This window comes from Gorilla gorilla, chromosome 1 (assembly GCF_029281585.2).
Source record: "Gorilla gorilla gorilla isolate KB3781 chromosome 1, NHGRI_mGorGor1-v2.1_pri, whole genome shotgun sequence".
Classification (NCBI taxonomy): Eukaryota; Metazoa; Chordata; class Mammalia; order Primates; family Hominidae; genus Gorilla; species Gorilla gorilla.
This window is the reverse complement of record NC_073224.2, coordinates 214,599,760-214,614,722: the sequence shown is the minus strand read 5'-3', so window position 1 is coordinate 214,614,722 and position 14,963 is coordinate 214,599,760. Positions and strand designations below refer to the sequence as shown.

The 14,963-nt window shown below is 45.3% G+C and overlaps 1 protein-coding gene across 7 annotated transcripts; it reads right to left on the bottom strand.

The window, feature by feature from the left end:
- Positions 1-9,388: 9,388 nt before the first annotated feature.
- Positions 9,389-14,759, bottom strand: RSRP1 (arginine and serine rich protein 1). 7 transcript variants are annotated; one of them, XM_004025189.5, is made up of 5 exons: positions 14,448-14,759; positions 13,578-14,169; positions 12,289-12,440; positions 10,702-10,785; positions 9,389-9,845 (listed from the first exon to the last, which is right to left on the bottom strand). In XM_004025189.5, the coding sequence occupies exons 2-5, from the start codon at positions 14,101-14,103 to the stop codon at positions 9,729-9,731; spliced, it is 879 nt and encodes a 292-aa protein (XP_004025238.5). In that variant the 5' UTR covers positions 14,104-14,169; positions 14,448-14,759; the 3' UTR covers positions 9,389-9,728. The 7 variants fall into 7 exon arrangements, 5 of the variants coding, with proteins under 5 accessions (XP_004025238.5, XP_063557694.1, XP_055244126.2 ...); XM_063701624.1 differs by lacking the exon at positions 9,389-9,845 and adding an exon at positions 11,606-11,650 and having other exon boundaries at positions 14,448-14,671; XM_055388151.2 differs by lacking the exon at positions 9,389-9,845 and adding an exon at positions 11,606-11,650 and having other exon boundaries at positions 10,703-11,376; positions 14,448-14,670.
- Positions 14,760-14,963: the final 204 nt, after the last annotated feature.

The window sequence follows — 14,963 nt, the reverse complement described above, 5'->3', positions numbered from 1 at the left end:
GGCATAAACCAAGCTAACCATGGGAGAATTTATAGTTTAACTTTTAAGCAAGGATGATCATAGTCCCTTCCTTAAACAGGGCCCCTCCTTGTTTGGGGGCTGAAACTGCCTTTATAAAACTAATGAAAGACCGGGAGGTTAGGATTATGAGGGGAGAATTCTGCTAAAATGTAGTAAACGATAACCAGCCATTGTTTCGGAGGACAGCGGATGTGTAACTTCCCCAATTATTCCTGTAGATAACGTTATCGTAGCACCTAAGATTGGTCTTTTGAGGCATTTTTCAGACTTTCGCATTCTGGCAACTAACTGACCCCACCCAGACTCGTGACCCATGACCCAACCGCTTCTTCTGCCCCACTCCTCCCCCAAGAGGCGGACTCAGCTGTTGAGGAGTGTAGTGCACACCCCTGTGATTGCATCTCCAACCAATCAGCAGCACCCATTCCCTAGTGCCCTGCCCACACCAAACTATGAAATACCCTAACATCTGAGCTGACCCTTCAGGAAAACTTACTTGAGTGGTAACCCTTCTTCCCTGAGGCCAGCCTCAGGTTAATACGACTCTATACTGCAGTAGCACTTTTCAGTGAATTGGTTTTGTCTGCAGTAAGCAGGAAGAACCTGTAGTGCCATTCATTCCCATGAGTGGAAAGTTCTTTCCATTTAGAGCTTAAGGTGTTGTCACTTTCTCCAAGAAGCAGGTCTTGCCCTTGGCCTGGTGTGGTGGTTCATGGCTGCAATCCCAGCACATTGCGGGGCGGAGGCGGGAGGATTGCTTGAGCCCAGGAGTTCAAGACCAGCCGGGACAACAAAGTGAGAATCAGTCTCTAAATTAAAAAATAAAAATAATTTTTTTTTGTTTTTTTGTTTTGAGACAGAGTCTTGCACTATCACCCAGGCTGGAGTGCAGTGGCACCGATCTCGGCTTACTGCAACCTCCGCCTCCCGGGTTCAGACGATTCTCCTGCCTCAGCTTCCCGAGTAGCTGGGATTATGGGTGCCCGCCACCATGCCCAGCTAATTTTTGTATTTTTAGTAGAGATAGGGTTTCACCATGTTGGCCAGGCTGGTCTCGAACTCCTGACCTCATGATCTGCCCACCTCAGCCTCCCAAAGTGCCGGGATTACAGGCATGAGCCACTGTGCCTGGCCATAAAAATAAATTTTTAAAAATAGAAGCAGGTCTTCCTTGACTACCCTGTCTCACTTTTAGTACTGTCATTTGACACTATTTTAATTATCTCCAATTGCATAAGTTTTATTTTTGTCTGTTGATTTTCCATTTTTCTCATCAGCGTTATTACTGGAGAACAGCAGGGTCCACCCATCTTGTTTACTCTTACATGCTCAGCGGAGAGGCAATGCCAGAATTACTAACAGTGCTGAAGTTACTAAGATAATTCAGTAAGGTGCTGGATATAAGAGGAATATATGAAAATTATTTTTTTCTGCACTAACAACTACTAGTTAGATACAGAAATGAAAAAGTAGGCCAGGTGCAGTGGCTCATGCCTGTAATCCCAATACTTTGGGAGGCCGAGGCGGGCAGATCACGAGGTCAGGAGATCAAGACCATCCTGGCTAACACGGTGAAACCCCATCTCTACTAAAAATACAACAAATTAGCCGGGCGTGGTGGCGAGCGCCTGTAGTCCCAGCTACTCGGGAGGCTGAGGCAGGAGAATGGCGGGAATCCGGCAGGCAGAGCTTGCAGTGAGCCGAGATTGCGCCACTGCACTCCAGCCTGGGCAACAGAGCAACACTCTGTCTCAAAAAACCAAAAAAAAAAAAAAAAAAGTAATCCCTAAAATGAAAAGATATCTAGGTACAAAATTTAAATGGTAACATAAAAATAAAAGATAATTTGAAGTAAATTAAATCTGAATAAATGGTGGATAACCTGTTTTCTGGCTGGAAGACTTAATATTATAAAAACAATATCACAAAGGAGTATCTCAAATGAGTTTATAAATGTCATGTTATTCCCATCAGAACCTCAGTGGGTCATTGTTTTTGTTTTTTGGAACTGGAAAATAATGTGGCAAAAATCTTAAAAGTTCAATAACACATTGTGTTGATGAGAACGAAGAAAAATGAATCCTACACGTATTGCTGGTAGGACTAAAAATTGATTGAACCCCTAGGGAAGACAATTTGGCAATATCTGTAAAAATTAAGGCATTTACTCTTTGACTCAGCTATCATAATTCTGGGAATTTATGTTACAGATACAATTACACATTGAAAGGAAAATAAATCTTGGGGCCCCAAAATCACTAAGCCAAAGGGAAAAGTCAAGCTGGGAACTGCTTAGGGCAAACCTACCTCCCATTCTATACCTGAAAAAGCCACTAAGATAAAAAAGCTACCTACCTTCCTCACAGGGAATGTCCTTGTGGACAAAGGACAGACAGAGGCAGGCAGATCACCTGAGGTCAGGAATTCAAGACCAGCCTGGCCTACACGGTGAAACCCTGTCTCTACTAAAAATACAAAAATTAGCCGGGCATGGTGGTGCGCAGCTGTATTCCCAGCTACTAAGGAGGCTGAGGCGGGAGAACTGCTAGAACCTGGGAGGCAGAGGTTGCAGTGAGCCAGGATCGCTCCACTGCACTCCAGCCTGGGCGACAAAGGGAGACTCCATCTCAAAAAAAAAAAAAAAAGCCATCATCTGTTTTGGGGGTGTAATAAGATATATGTACTTCTGAACCATGTAAGTATTTCGGCCGGGCGCCTTGGCTCACACATGTAATCCCAGCGCTTTGTGAGGCCGAGGCAGGCGGATCACCTGAGGTCAGGAGTTTGAGGCCAGCCTGGTCAACATGGCAAAACCCTGTCTCTACAAAAAATAAAAAAATAAAAAAATTTAGCCTGGCATGGTGGCGGGCACCTGTAACTCCAGCTACTCTGGAGGCTGAGGCAGGAGAATTGCTTGAACCAGGGAGGTGGAGGTTGCAGTAAGCCAAGATCATGCCATTGCACTCCAGCCTGGGCAACAAGAGTGAAACTCCGTCTCAAAAAATAAGTATGTCAATTCTAAAATTTAAAAAAATTTAAAAGTTTGTATGGAAAAACTAAGAATAGTCAACAGTATTTCTGAATAAAAAATAGAATCGCGGCTGGGCGCGGTGGTTCACGCCTGTAATCCCAGCACTTTGGGAGGCCAAGGCGGGTGGATCACGAGGTCAGGAGATCAAGACTATCCTGGCTAACATGGTGAAACCTCGTCTCTACTAAAAAATTAGCCGGGCGTGGTGGCGGGCACCTGTAGTCCCAGCTACTCAGGAGGCTGAGGCAGGAGAATAGCGTGAACCCGGGAGGCGGAGCTTGCAGTGAGCCCAGATTGTGCCACTGCACTCCTGGGAGACACAGTGAGATTCCGTCTCAAAAAAAAAAAAAAAAAAAAACACAATTACATGTGGTTTTGTGCCTCTTGGATTTCTCAGGAAATCCAATAGTTATTGGGGAAGAGTAGTGCTTATATCCTTATTTTACTGTTATTAAGAATCCTGGCTGGCACGGTGGCTCAAGCCTGTAATCCCAGCACTTTGGGAGGCCAAGGCAGGAGAATCCTTTGAGCCCAGGAGTCCAAGACCAGCCCTGGCAACATAGCGAGACCTCATCTCTACAAAATAAAAAAATAGCCAAGCATGGTAGCCTGCCCCGGTAGTCCCAGCTACTCGAGAGGCTGAGGTGAGAGGATTGCTTGAGCCTGGGAGGTCAAGGCTGCAGTGAGCCCTGATCGCACCACTGCACTTCAGCCTGGGTGACAGAGCGAGACCCTGTCTTGAAAAAAAAAAAAATCCTATTCCTGCCAGTAAAATTGGGCTCTATATTACCAATTTGTTTACATTGCAAATTAAAATCTGCAAGTCTGGACTTAAAAAAATTGAAATGTTTGTAATTAAAGAAGTTTCTGGAAGTGATAAGCAGTATAGAAAGGAAAGATGTGTGGTAAAAATTGCTCAACTGATTTTGTAAGGATTTATTAAGAGTATTCACAGGATTTTCAATGTTGCTTTTCTGTGCAATATGATAATTTGTGTGATTTTTAAAAACTGGGCTGGGTACAGTGGCTCACGCCTGTAATCCCAGCACTTTGGGAGGCCGAGGTGGGTGATTTGCCTGAGCTCAGGAGTTTCACACCAGCCTGGTCAACACAGTGAAACCCCATCTCTACTAAAAACACAAAAAATTAGCCAGGCGTGACTGCGTGCACCTGTAGTCCCAGCTACTCGGGAGGGTGAGGCAGGAGAATCACTTGAATCCAGAAGGCAGAGGTTGCAGTGAGCTCAGATGGCGCCACTGCACTCCAGCCTGGGCGACACAGCGGGAGTCCGGCTCAAAATAAAACAAACAAACAAAAAAACTGTTCTGAACTGTATCATTTCTCTATTGTGGCATAACAAATCACCCCAAAACTTGGTACCTTAGCACAAATATTATTTTATTATTATCTCTCATAGGTCTGAGAATTGGTGTGGTTCTCACACAGGGTCTCTTATGCAGTTGCAGTCAGATTAGGGGCTGGGGCTGGAATCATTGTAAAGGTTTCCTCACTCAGAAGTCTTGTGGTTGATGTTGGCTGTAGGCCTGAACGCCCACACCTGGCCTCTCCATTGGCCTGGACTTCCTCAAAGCATGGGGGCTGGGTTTTAAGAACAAGTATCCCAAGAGAACTAGGTGGAATCTGTTTCACTTTTTATGACTTAGTCTCAGAATTCACAGTGTCACTCCCTCCATAGTCACAGATTCAAGGATTAGGGATACAGACTCTACTTCTAGATAGAAGGAGTGCCAATGACACATTGTAAGACTAGCACATAGGATGGAAGATCTTCCAGCATCTAGAAAAATTCAATTAGACACATCACTTGTTCTGTTCTTTGTTAATAAATATGTATAAATATAATTTGAACAGACTTCTTATAAGACTCCAATTTTTTTAATTGTTGCCATATCCCGTTGAAAAAAAATTTGTGCTACATATTTTCTGTCTGCCCTGTTAGAACTACTCTCCATTGGTCTCCATGTTCTGTGTCCCTGAGTGCTAGCCTGAATGGACTGCATCAGTAAACTCTCTTGCCCTCTACCTTCTTGGGTCCTGCCAATGCATAGTACCTACATAAGATCAGAGGTTTGGAAGAAATGAGGTCAAGGTATTTATTCCCTGGCTGGATTATGGATTTGGTATATTTCCGTAGTCACCGCTTCTGTCTGAAGACTATCTTCTATCCCTCCTGTCTCAGCCTCCCGAGTAGCTGGGACTACAGGCACCTGCCAACATGCCCGGCTAATTTTTGTATTTTTAGTAGAGACAGTTTCACCTTGTTGATCAGGCTGGTCTCAAACACCTGACCTCAGGTGATCCACCCGCCTCGGTCTCCTAAAGTGTTGGGATTACAGGCGTGAGCCACCGCGCCCGGCCTAACCCTGTACTTTGTGGATTCCCATTGCTGCTCCCTTCTTTTGCCTCTTTTGGGATAGTAGTAGTGATGGATCCCCCTATTGCTAGCCCTGGTATGCTTCACTCTTTGGTTGGTTTTTCTTACCCAGTCTACAACTTTGTAAACAGTCCCTTTATTAAGCTCTCCTTAATTACTTAGCATATGTAAGCCTAGTAACATAACTTTCAAAACCTGTAATTCTGATAAGTGATCTTACTGAAAATAATTTTATAATTGACTTTATTTTTAAAAGACAGGATCTCATTATGTTATTTAGGCTGGTTTTGAAATCCCAGCCTCAAGTGATCCTCCATCCTCAGACTCTTCCTCTGAGTAGCTGGGATTACAGGCATGAGCCACCATGCCTGGTTTATAATTGACATTTTTGTATTCTTAAAGAATGTAAATACCTGTAATATTGCTCTATCAAATCATCTGTAACATAGAGAAAATTCCTGTTACTCTGCTATATTTGCTTTTTTTTTTTTTTTTTTTTTTTTGAGACAAGGTCTTGCTCTGTTGGCTAGGCTGGAGGGCAGTGGCGCAATCTTGGCTCACTGCAACCTCTGCCTCCTAAAGGATACTCCCATCTCAGCCTCCCGAGTAGCTGCGACTACAGGCACCTGCAACTATGTCCGGCTAATACTTCAATTTTGAGGGGGTGGCAGGGTCAGAGGTAGGGGACGGGGTCTTGTTCTGTTGTCCAGGCTGGTCTTGAACTCCTGGGCTCAGGTAATCCTCCCACCTCAGCCTCCCAAAGTGCTGGGATTACAGGAGTAAGCCACAGTGCCTGGCCAAATATTTTGCTATTTTAATAGAGGTTAAGAAATGTCTCATTTAAATTAACTACATTAGGCCGGGCTCAGTGGCTCATGCCTGTAATCCCAGCACTTTGTAAGGCCTAGGCGGGCGGATCACTTGAGCTCAGGAATTCCAGGCCAGCCTGACCAACATGGTGAAACCCCGTCTCTACTAAAAATACAAAATTTAGCCGGGCGTGGTGGCGGGCGCCTGTAATTCTAGCTACTCGGGAGGCTGAGACAGGAGAATCACTTGAACCCAAGCGGCAGGGGTTGCCGTGAGCTGAGATCGCGCCACTGCACTCCAACCTGGGCGACAGAGCGAGATCCGTTCAAAATCTGGGGTTCAAAAAAACCCCAAATTAACTACATTAAACAAGCAACTCCACACTTATGTAATTACATTTATGTAAGTGCTGCAAAGAAGAAAATGTAAAAATGTATGAAGAGCTGTAACGGGAAACTGACTTTTAAAGTGGTGAGCTGGCTTCCCTAAAGAAAGGCATTTAAGGAAATCTGAGGAAGGAGGGGGATACGTCTGCCTTTAGGTTTTTGAGATAAGGTCTCACTGTCACCCAGGCTGAGATCATAGTTCACTGTGTCCTCGCGTCTCCAGCACAGGTCCAGGTTTCTCCACCCAATGCGCCTGCGCACAGGCCTAGCCCAATCGGACGCAGCCCAGGACTGCCAGGGGCGGGGATTGCCTGTGTCCCCCAGGAATGGCCGGGTTACGTCCGGAAAAGTGAGGCTCCGGGGCCGCCGAAAGTGAGGCCCGGGGTTCCAGTTAATTGTTACCGGAAGTGGAGGGAAGCGTTGCCAGGGGAGGGCGGAGACTGTGGCTGACAAGATGGGTGGCAGGCCCTTCCCTGGGGGTATCGAGGTAGGGACGTTTGTGGCTACGTCTGTCCTAGAGAAGGCGGCGATGCCAGGGGAGAGGGAGGCGCAGACACTGGGACTGGGTCGCCAGCCGAGGGCCTCGGAAGCCAAGCCACCCCGTCTGAAGACGCTTCTCCTCACGGAGCCCAGAAGCGCGAACGGAGACTGCGCAAATCCCGGGCGCTGCGCCGGAAACGGATGCATAGTCTCGGACACCAGCTCAGACCTGCCGCCTGGCCAGGTCCGTGCGCGTTTGTAGTTTGTAAAGAAATGTTCTAATGTGTATATTTCCACGTTTATCTGTATATTATTCACTTGGGTTGTCTTCTGTGTTTAATGTGAAGCCTAGAGCTTCAGAGGCAGGGTGCTAATTTTTCTTGCAAGCTATGTAGGTAGTGAAACGAAGGTGACAATGACTACAGGAAATTCACCCTAGTCCCTCCTCTTCCCCAGAAGTGGTCACAATTACAGGTGCTTTCCTGTTCCATGCTCTATTGCATAGCCCAGGTGCATTTATGGGAACAAAACCATGGAGATACTCATCTCTAATAACATTCTGTAAAATGCCATCCTTCAAAAACCAAATATCCTTGTAAGAAAGTTAAAACATTTGGTCGAACTATTATTTTAGGCCAGGCACAGTGGCTCACGCCTATAATGCCTACACTTTGGGGGCGCCGAAGCAGGAGGACTGCTTGAAGCCAGAAGTTCAAGACCAGCCTAGGGTAACAGAAATCCCACTCATCTTTACCCCCAAAAAATTAGCCAGGTGCGGTGGCATAAGCCTGTATGGTAGAGGCTGTGGCAGGATTCCCTGAGCCCTGGAGTTCAAGGTTGCAGCAAGCTGTGACTGTTTGCACTACAGCCTGGGTGATGGAGCAAGATACCCCTTCTCTAAAAAATAAAGAGTCTATAAAAATCAGTCTTACTTAGGTCTAGATTCTCCAGTTCATAAAGTGTAATACCCACTTAAAATTTTATGTGCTTAAGGGTCAGGCGCGATGGCTCACACCTGTAATCCCAGCACTTTCGGAGGCCGAGGCTGGTGGATCACCTGAAGTCGGGAGTTCCAGACCAGCCTGACCAACATGGACAAACCCCATCTCTACTAAAACTACAAGCCTGTAATCCCAGCTACTCGGGAGGCTGAGGCAGGATAATCGCTTGAACCCAGAAGGTGGAGGTTGTGATGAGCCAGGATTGTGCCATTGCACTGCAGCCTGGGCAACAAGAGCAAAACTCCGCCTCAAAAAAAAAAAAAAAAAAATCATGTGCTTCATATTCTTCCCATCCGGATGCAGTGGCTCACACCTGTAATCCCAGCACTTCGGGAGGCTTAGCAGGGTGGATCACCCGAGGTCAGGAGTTCTAGACCAGCCAGGCCAAGATGGCAAAACCCCGTCTCCACTAAAAATACAAAAATTAGCTGGGTATGGGGGCACATGCCTGTAGTCCCAGCTACTCAGGAGGCTGAGGCAGAAGAATCGCTTGAACCCGGGAGGTGGAAGTTGCAGTAAGTGGAGACTGTGCCACTGCACTCCAGCCTGGGTGACACAGAGAGACTCGGTCTCCAAAAAAAAATCCTTCCCAGTTACAGTAGCACCAATAAATTTCAAATTAAGAGTTTATTTAGAATACTTTGGCCGGGTGCAGTGGCTCACATCTGTAATCCCAGCTCTTTGGGAGGCCAAGGCGGGCGGATCACAAGGTCAGGAGATAGAGACCATCCTAACACGGTAAAACCTCATCTCTACTAAAAATACAAAAAAATTAGCCAAGCGTGGTGGCAGGCGCCTGTAGTCCCAGCTAGTCGGGAGGCTGAGGCAGAAGAATGGCGTGAACCCAGGAGGTGGAGCTTGCAGTGAGCCCAGATCGCACCACTAAACTCCGTCTCAAAAAAAAAGTTTATTTAGAATACTTTTAAAAGCATAATAATTTTATACCTCAGATTTTACAGCTTAATGAGGCATTCTATTCCTCCTCTTTCTGGCTTAGTTTCTTGCCTTGAAGCCCAGTATTCCATAAATTTTTTAGGGCAATTTTTCAAGTTGAAGTATTGACCTCAATTGGGAATATTGTTAAAATTCAGTTTCTAATTCAGCAGGTCTAGGGTAGGGACTTGAGATTCAGCATTTCTCAAAATCCCAGGTAGGGCCAGTCAGCCTTGGACTTGGGATTAACAGGGCTTTAATCAACACACACCTCCTTATATCTCTACATTAAATAAAGATCCATTAGGTTATATATATACAATAAAGACTGTAAGAATGAAAACAAGAAATTTATTAAATATACAAAACAGGAATACAGTTCAATTACTGTGTCTAAAAAATTTCATTTTTACATAACCAAGACAATATTTACAACTATATACAAAAGACTCCCACCTGTGCATAACCTTTGGTCCATCTGTGCTATCTCTCATATCTGCAAGAGAAACCTAAAATGTTAATATTTGAGTGTTAAGTATTTACATCTTTTTGTGTTGGTTTTTAAATGCACTAGTACCCCTGAATGGCTCAAAGGGATGGGATAATGCTAGAAACACTAACTTGCAATAAAGTGCAGTTTTCATGCAAACTTAGCCATCAGTTTTCTTCTTTTAGATAGGTATCCACAGTCCATATGGACTTTTTTTCTGATCTATTTTTGGTGATCTTGAAGATGCCTCTTCTGTGGCAGCTTTAGCTGATTTTTGTATTGGCTTTGCTACAGAATTCTGTAAAAGAACAAATTCAGTCAGCTTCCCAAACATACATTGTACACTTTTTTCACACAAAAAAGTACATTAAATAATCCCATGTATGAGCCTTAGAGATATTATCAATTGCTGGGTGCGGTGGCTCACGCCTGTAATCCCAGCACTTTGGGAGGCTGACACGGGCAGATCACGAGGTCAGATGTAGACCATCCTGGCCAACATGGTGAAACCCTGTCTCCTAAAAATACAAAAATTAGCCGGGCGTGGTGGCATGCACCAGTAGTCTCAGCTACTCGGGAGGCTGAGGCAGGAGAATCGCTTGAACCCAGGAGGCAGGCAGAGGCTGCAGTGAGCCAAGATTGCACCACTACACTCCAGCCTGGGCGACAGAGCAAGACTCTGTCTCAAAAAAAAAAAAAAAAAAAAGATTATCAACCAAACACATAGTGTGAACGTTAATTGTAGCTTGATTCAAAAAGTGAAGTGAAGATACTGGGGCAGCAGGGAGACACTGGACATACACAAGATATACAAGGTATAATGATTTTGAGGCTTTGAGGCTTCGTTTTTGAAACTCTTATTTTAAAACATTGTGATTAAGGAGTATTCTAAAGATTTCCCTTTAAAATATTTCAATAAAAAAGGGGGGACACTTAAAAGAATGGCAAAATATCGGAACTAACGTGAATGTTATATATATTACGAACCCATTATAATGGCCACTTATAAAAGTGGCTCAAAAACAAATGATTTTAATTCTATTTAAAAAGTGTGTCAGTAGGCCCACAACTATCACCACAAAGATAAAAACACAAAGATGCAAAAATACATCCTAAATCCAATTTTTGAGTGTTCAATGCCTGGATGTACTTACATTAGAGCTAAAAGCTATGCTTCTTTGCTGGGTAGGTTTTTCATTGGGATTTCGAGTTCCATCTTCTGTTACCTTTTCCGACAGCTAGACAGGTTAAGAAAAAGTGTAATTTTAAAACACATACCCTTGGTTTCTAAATCCTATATTAAAAAATAGCCTAACTGTATACAAAATTTAGTTGTAGACACAAAAATCAACTTGGATCTAACAGCCTAAGTAACAGAACTATTGAGTTTTCCCCTTAACAAAACTGATTTATTATTAGGCTTAAGACACTCTTCCCATAATTATTTTACTTCCCTGCTGGCAAATTTAAACTAATTTTTTAATCAGTTTTCTCAGGTTGAATCAAGTTAACTTTTGAAAAGTAAAGCCACATCAGAAAATACGTTTTAAGAAACTAAGGCATTTGCCAGTTAGGCACCTAATTGTCTGAACGAAGACCTTGTCTACTAATACTGAGCAAACCCACATCTGGGCCCAATTACACAGATTCATTTAGATACATCTTTTTTTTTTTTTTAGCCCCCGAGATGGGAGTCTTGCTCTATCACCCAGGCTGGAGTGAAAAGTACAGTGCAATCTGCTAATGCACATCCTGCACATTTCTGGAGAATTATAATAAACTTATCTGCAAGTGAAGCAGGCCTCCTCTTCTGTAATCTCTCAAAACATCTGGAATATATTGCATATATTATGAAAGGGACATCTTTTTCACAGATGCCCCACCGTTACAACATGTACCTTTGCTTAGTTTAGAAATTGACTTTAATACTTTATGCAAATAGTACCTGTCCCAAATTCTAGCATGCACATGGATCTACCAACAAAAAAACTAAGTTTTCAGTGTGTAAACATAAACTTCAAATTAAACCTCTGATGCTTTAGCCCATGTATCAATTACCAACAGATTTTCTTCATCAATGTCTGCAGACCACATTCATGATTTCTATAAGACAGAAATAGAGCAGATAAACTACACTGTATATGCTAAGTACAGAATTTGTGGGAACATAATGCTGCAAATGAAAGCTACAAACACTCTGTAAATAGCTTAGAAAAACTAGTAATAGAAATCACCAAAGTACCAGCTAATAACGGTGTTATAAGAGTACAGTGTTAACTAAAAATGAAAAAAAAAATGTATTTTTTGAGACAGGGTCTCGCTCTGCTGCCCAGGCTAGAGTGCAATGGTGCCATCTTGGCTCACTGCAACCTTAGCATCCTAGGCTCAAAGATCCTCCTGCCTCAGTCTCCCAAACAGCTGGGACTACCCATGCCTGGCTAATTTTTGTATTTTTTGTAAACACACGGTTTTGCCACATTGCCCAGGCTAGTCCTGAACTCCTGGACTCAAGCCATCTGCCTCATTACAGGCATGAGGCACCATGAACGGCCAAATAAAGCTCATTAATCTCCCATTTTCATGGGTATGACATTGCCTATCTTCAGATTTGCTACTTTGAATTTAGCACATTATATACATCTCTAGACTTCCCAAAAAGTATAGTCTAAGATATAAGTGGCTAATCAGATTTGACAGTTGGTTTTCTGAAAGTTTTGTTCCGACAAACCTAGAATACTTACTTCAGGCTTTGCACCATTACTTGATACACCTATTCCACGGCTTGTTTCTTTGGCTAAAGGAACAGTTCTGAGACTAGCTGGCAAGTCAATGTTGGTTGTTCCTAAAGCTTTCGCTGCATTGGTTTTTGCTATTTCTAACAGCTCCATTCGATCTAAAAAAAAAAAAAAATTTTTTTAAATACTCATTAATCTGGTAGTTATTTCCCAAGAGAACTCAGAATTACACAATAAATATGTTACTTTGTGGTATTAAATATATTAAGTCACTTGTTTTATAATAGGTAAACTAAGGTTGCCCTTGAACACTAGTAGCTGCGCTGGTCCACTTTATACTTGTTTTTTTTCCCCCTTACTAAATGCAGATAGAAAGTACCACAGTGTTTGAGAGACTGTAAACCCCAAGTGTGCGCGAGGGTTCCATATGCGTCCTGGCACCAATCCCCCGAGTGAACAGAGGGACAACTGTGTAACTTTATTCACTGAAAATTCTATTCTCCAGCTCATTTCTTGCTGAAAAGAATAAAATTCTTAAATTATCTCAACAATTAGTTTTCAGTTTTCTTGACTAAAGGCCTGAGCGTCCTATTATTTTGTCTTTTTGTTGTACTTAATTTTCTCTAGCTAATAGTGATATTATTTTGCTTTCTCTTCAAAGATGTATTTCTGAAAACCAGGGTTTTCTGCTATAGATTATATAATTATCACAACCACTGAACCAATACTGATACACTACTAAAGTGTATTTCTACCACCACCCCCGGCTAATTTTTGTACTTTTACTAGATAGTGAGCTACGTTGGCCAGGCTGGTATGGAACGCCTGGCCTCAAGTGACCCACCCGCCTCCGCCTCCCAAAGTGCTGGGATTACAGACGTGAGCCACCGCGCCCGGCCTCCTAGGTCATTTAGGATACTTGACAATCCAATTTTATTCAGTAATAATGTCAACTAAAAGAAGGCGTGTTTTGATATTGTTCTTCCCAATCACGTTAACTTAGAACCTTTAACTTAATCATAACATTTAAAAGGCTCCACCCACTAAGAACAGTCAGCCAATAGGAAAAAAAGTTCCCTACATTCTGAGTCATTTAACATCCAGTTGACCTTTAACCCTAAAGAGAATGCTGTCCACTTAAATACAGGTAATGTCCTCCCTCCTTCCTCCAACAAAAAAGATTTCGGGCACTAAAGGAACTAATATTGAAACTACACGGCAACGTTGGTTCCCTAGCCTACTCATATACTGTCGCCATACATTACCACAAATGGAAAGGTAAATGACCCACCCACCTTTTTCACTTAAGCGAAAGGGGGTTCTGCTCCGCGACCTCGTCCTGGATCTGTCCCTCCATCTGCTGTGCTCCTCCGGGTACACTGTGCGACCAAAGCCGTAGTGGCGCTGCCCCCGCGCGATCGCGTACGCCCTGCCGCAGTACGACCTTCCCCGAGAGCGCGACCTGCTACGGGACCGGGACCGGTACCGGTACCGCGAAGGAGACCAGTAGTATCTCCTGGAGAACCCGTAGCGCCTCTCTCGGTAACGGCGGCTGCGGGATCGCGACCGGCTCCGCGAGTATGACCGCGAGTAGCGCCTGTACTTCCGCTGGTGGCGCCTTCGGGAACGGGACCTGGACCTGCTCCTCCGACTCCTGGACGAAAACCGGCTCGAGACGCGGGAATGGGACCGAGAGCTTCTGGAAAAAGAGCGGCTCCCAGACCGCGACGAGCGCCTGCTGGACCCGCCAGACTGCGAGGTCGAGGGCGAATCCTTCTCCTGCGGCGAGCCCGGCCACATGTCGTTCACGTAGTTGGACATCTTCACCTGCGGCTTTAGCCTGCGCTTTCTCCGGAAAGGATCCCGCAAGCCTCAACTCAGGACCTCCTAAAAAACCAAGAGAGAAAAACAAGTCGAGTCGCGGAAGCCGGCGCCTGGCCACCCGGAAGCCACAGTCGGGGAATCTCCGGGAGGCGGAGCCACGGCGCGGGCGGCGACCGCCGCGACAGGAACCGAGCCCTAGAAACCCCGCTCGGCGCCCTGAGGCCGCAGCCTTGAAGCGAAACGCTGCGTTCCCCAAACGCGGCGCCCGGCACGTTTCCCGTCCCTCACTCCTGAGAGACCACTGCGGTGGTCCTGAGAGACCCCGTCAGCAGAAGACTTACCGCAGGCCGTCGACGCCTCCCTCACGACTGAGAGAAAGGCCCAACAGACGCCTTCCTTACGGAACGTAAGACGAAGTGGGGCTTTTCGTCCCTGCTTTCGAACAGCGAATTCCACAACCTCCACCTCCGACGTCCGGATGCGCACTGAGGGACTACGTTAGCAGACGCGTCGAAAGTACCAGAAGCTGGCCCCCAGCGCATGCGCAGAGATGTTCCGTGGTGGGCGTGGCTCTCCTCTTGCCCAACCACCGCCCTGCCTCCTCCCTCCCCAAGCCGCGCCTTGTGCCTCGCGCTCTTGCCTCCAGGGTGCGCATGCGCGATGGGGCTCCAGGGGGGCGGTGCTTGATGCATCTGGGTGTCCCGTTGCCCTTGGCTTCCCCCCGCATCTGAGATAATTGCGGGACCGACCCAGTCACCAGAAAACTTCGAAGATGGGACGGCCTCGCGTGGGGCTACACCAGGCTCTGGCCTCACTGCACGGGCGGGGCTGGACGTCAGTGCCGGGCGGGGAATAGG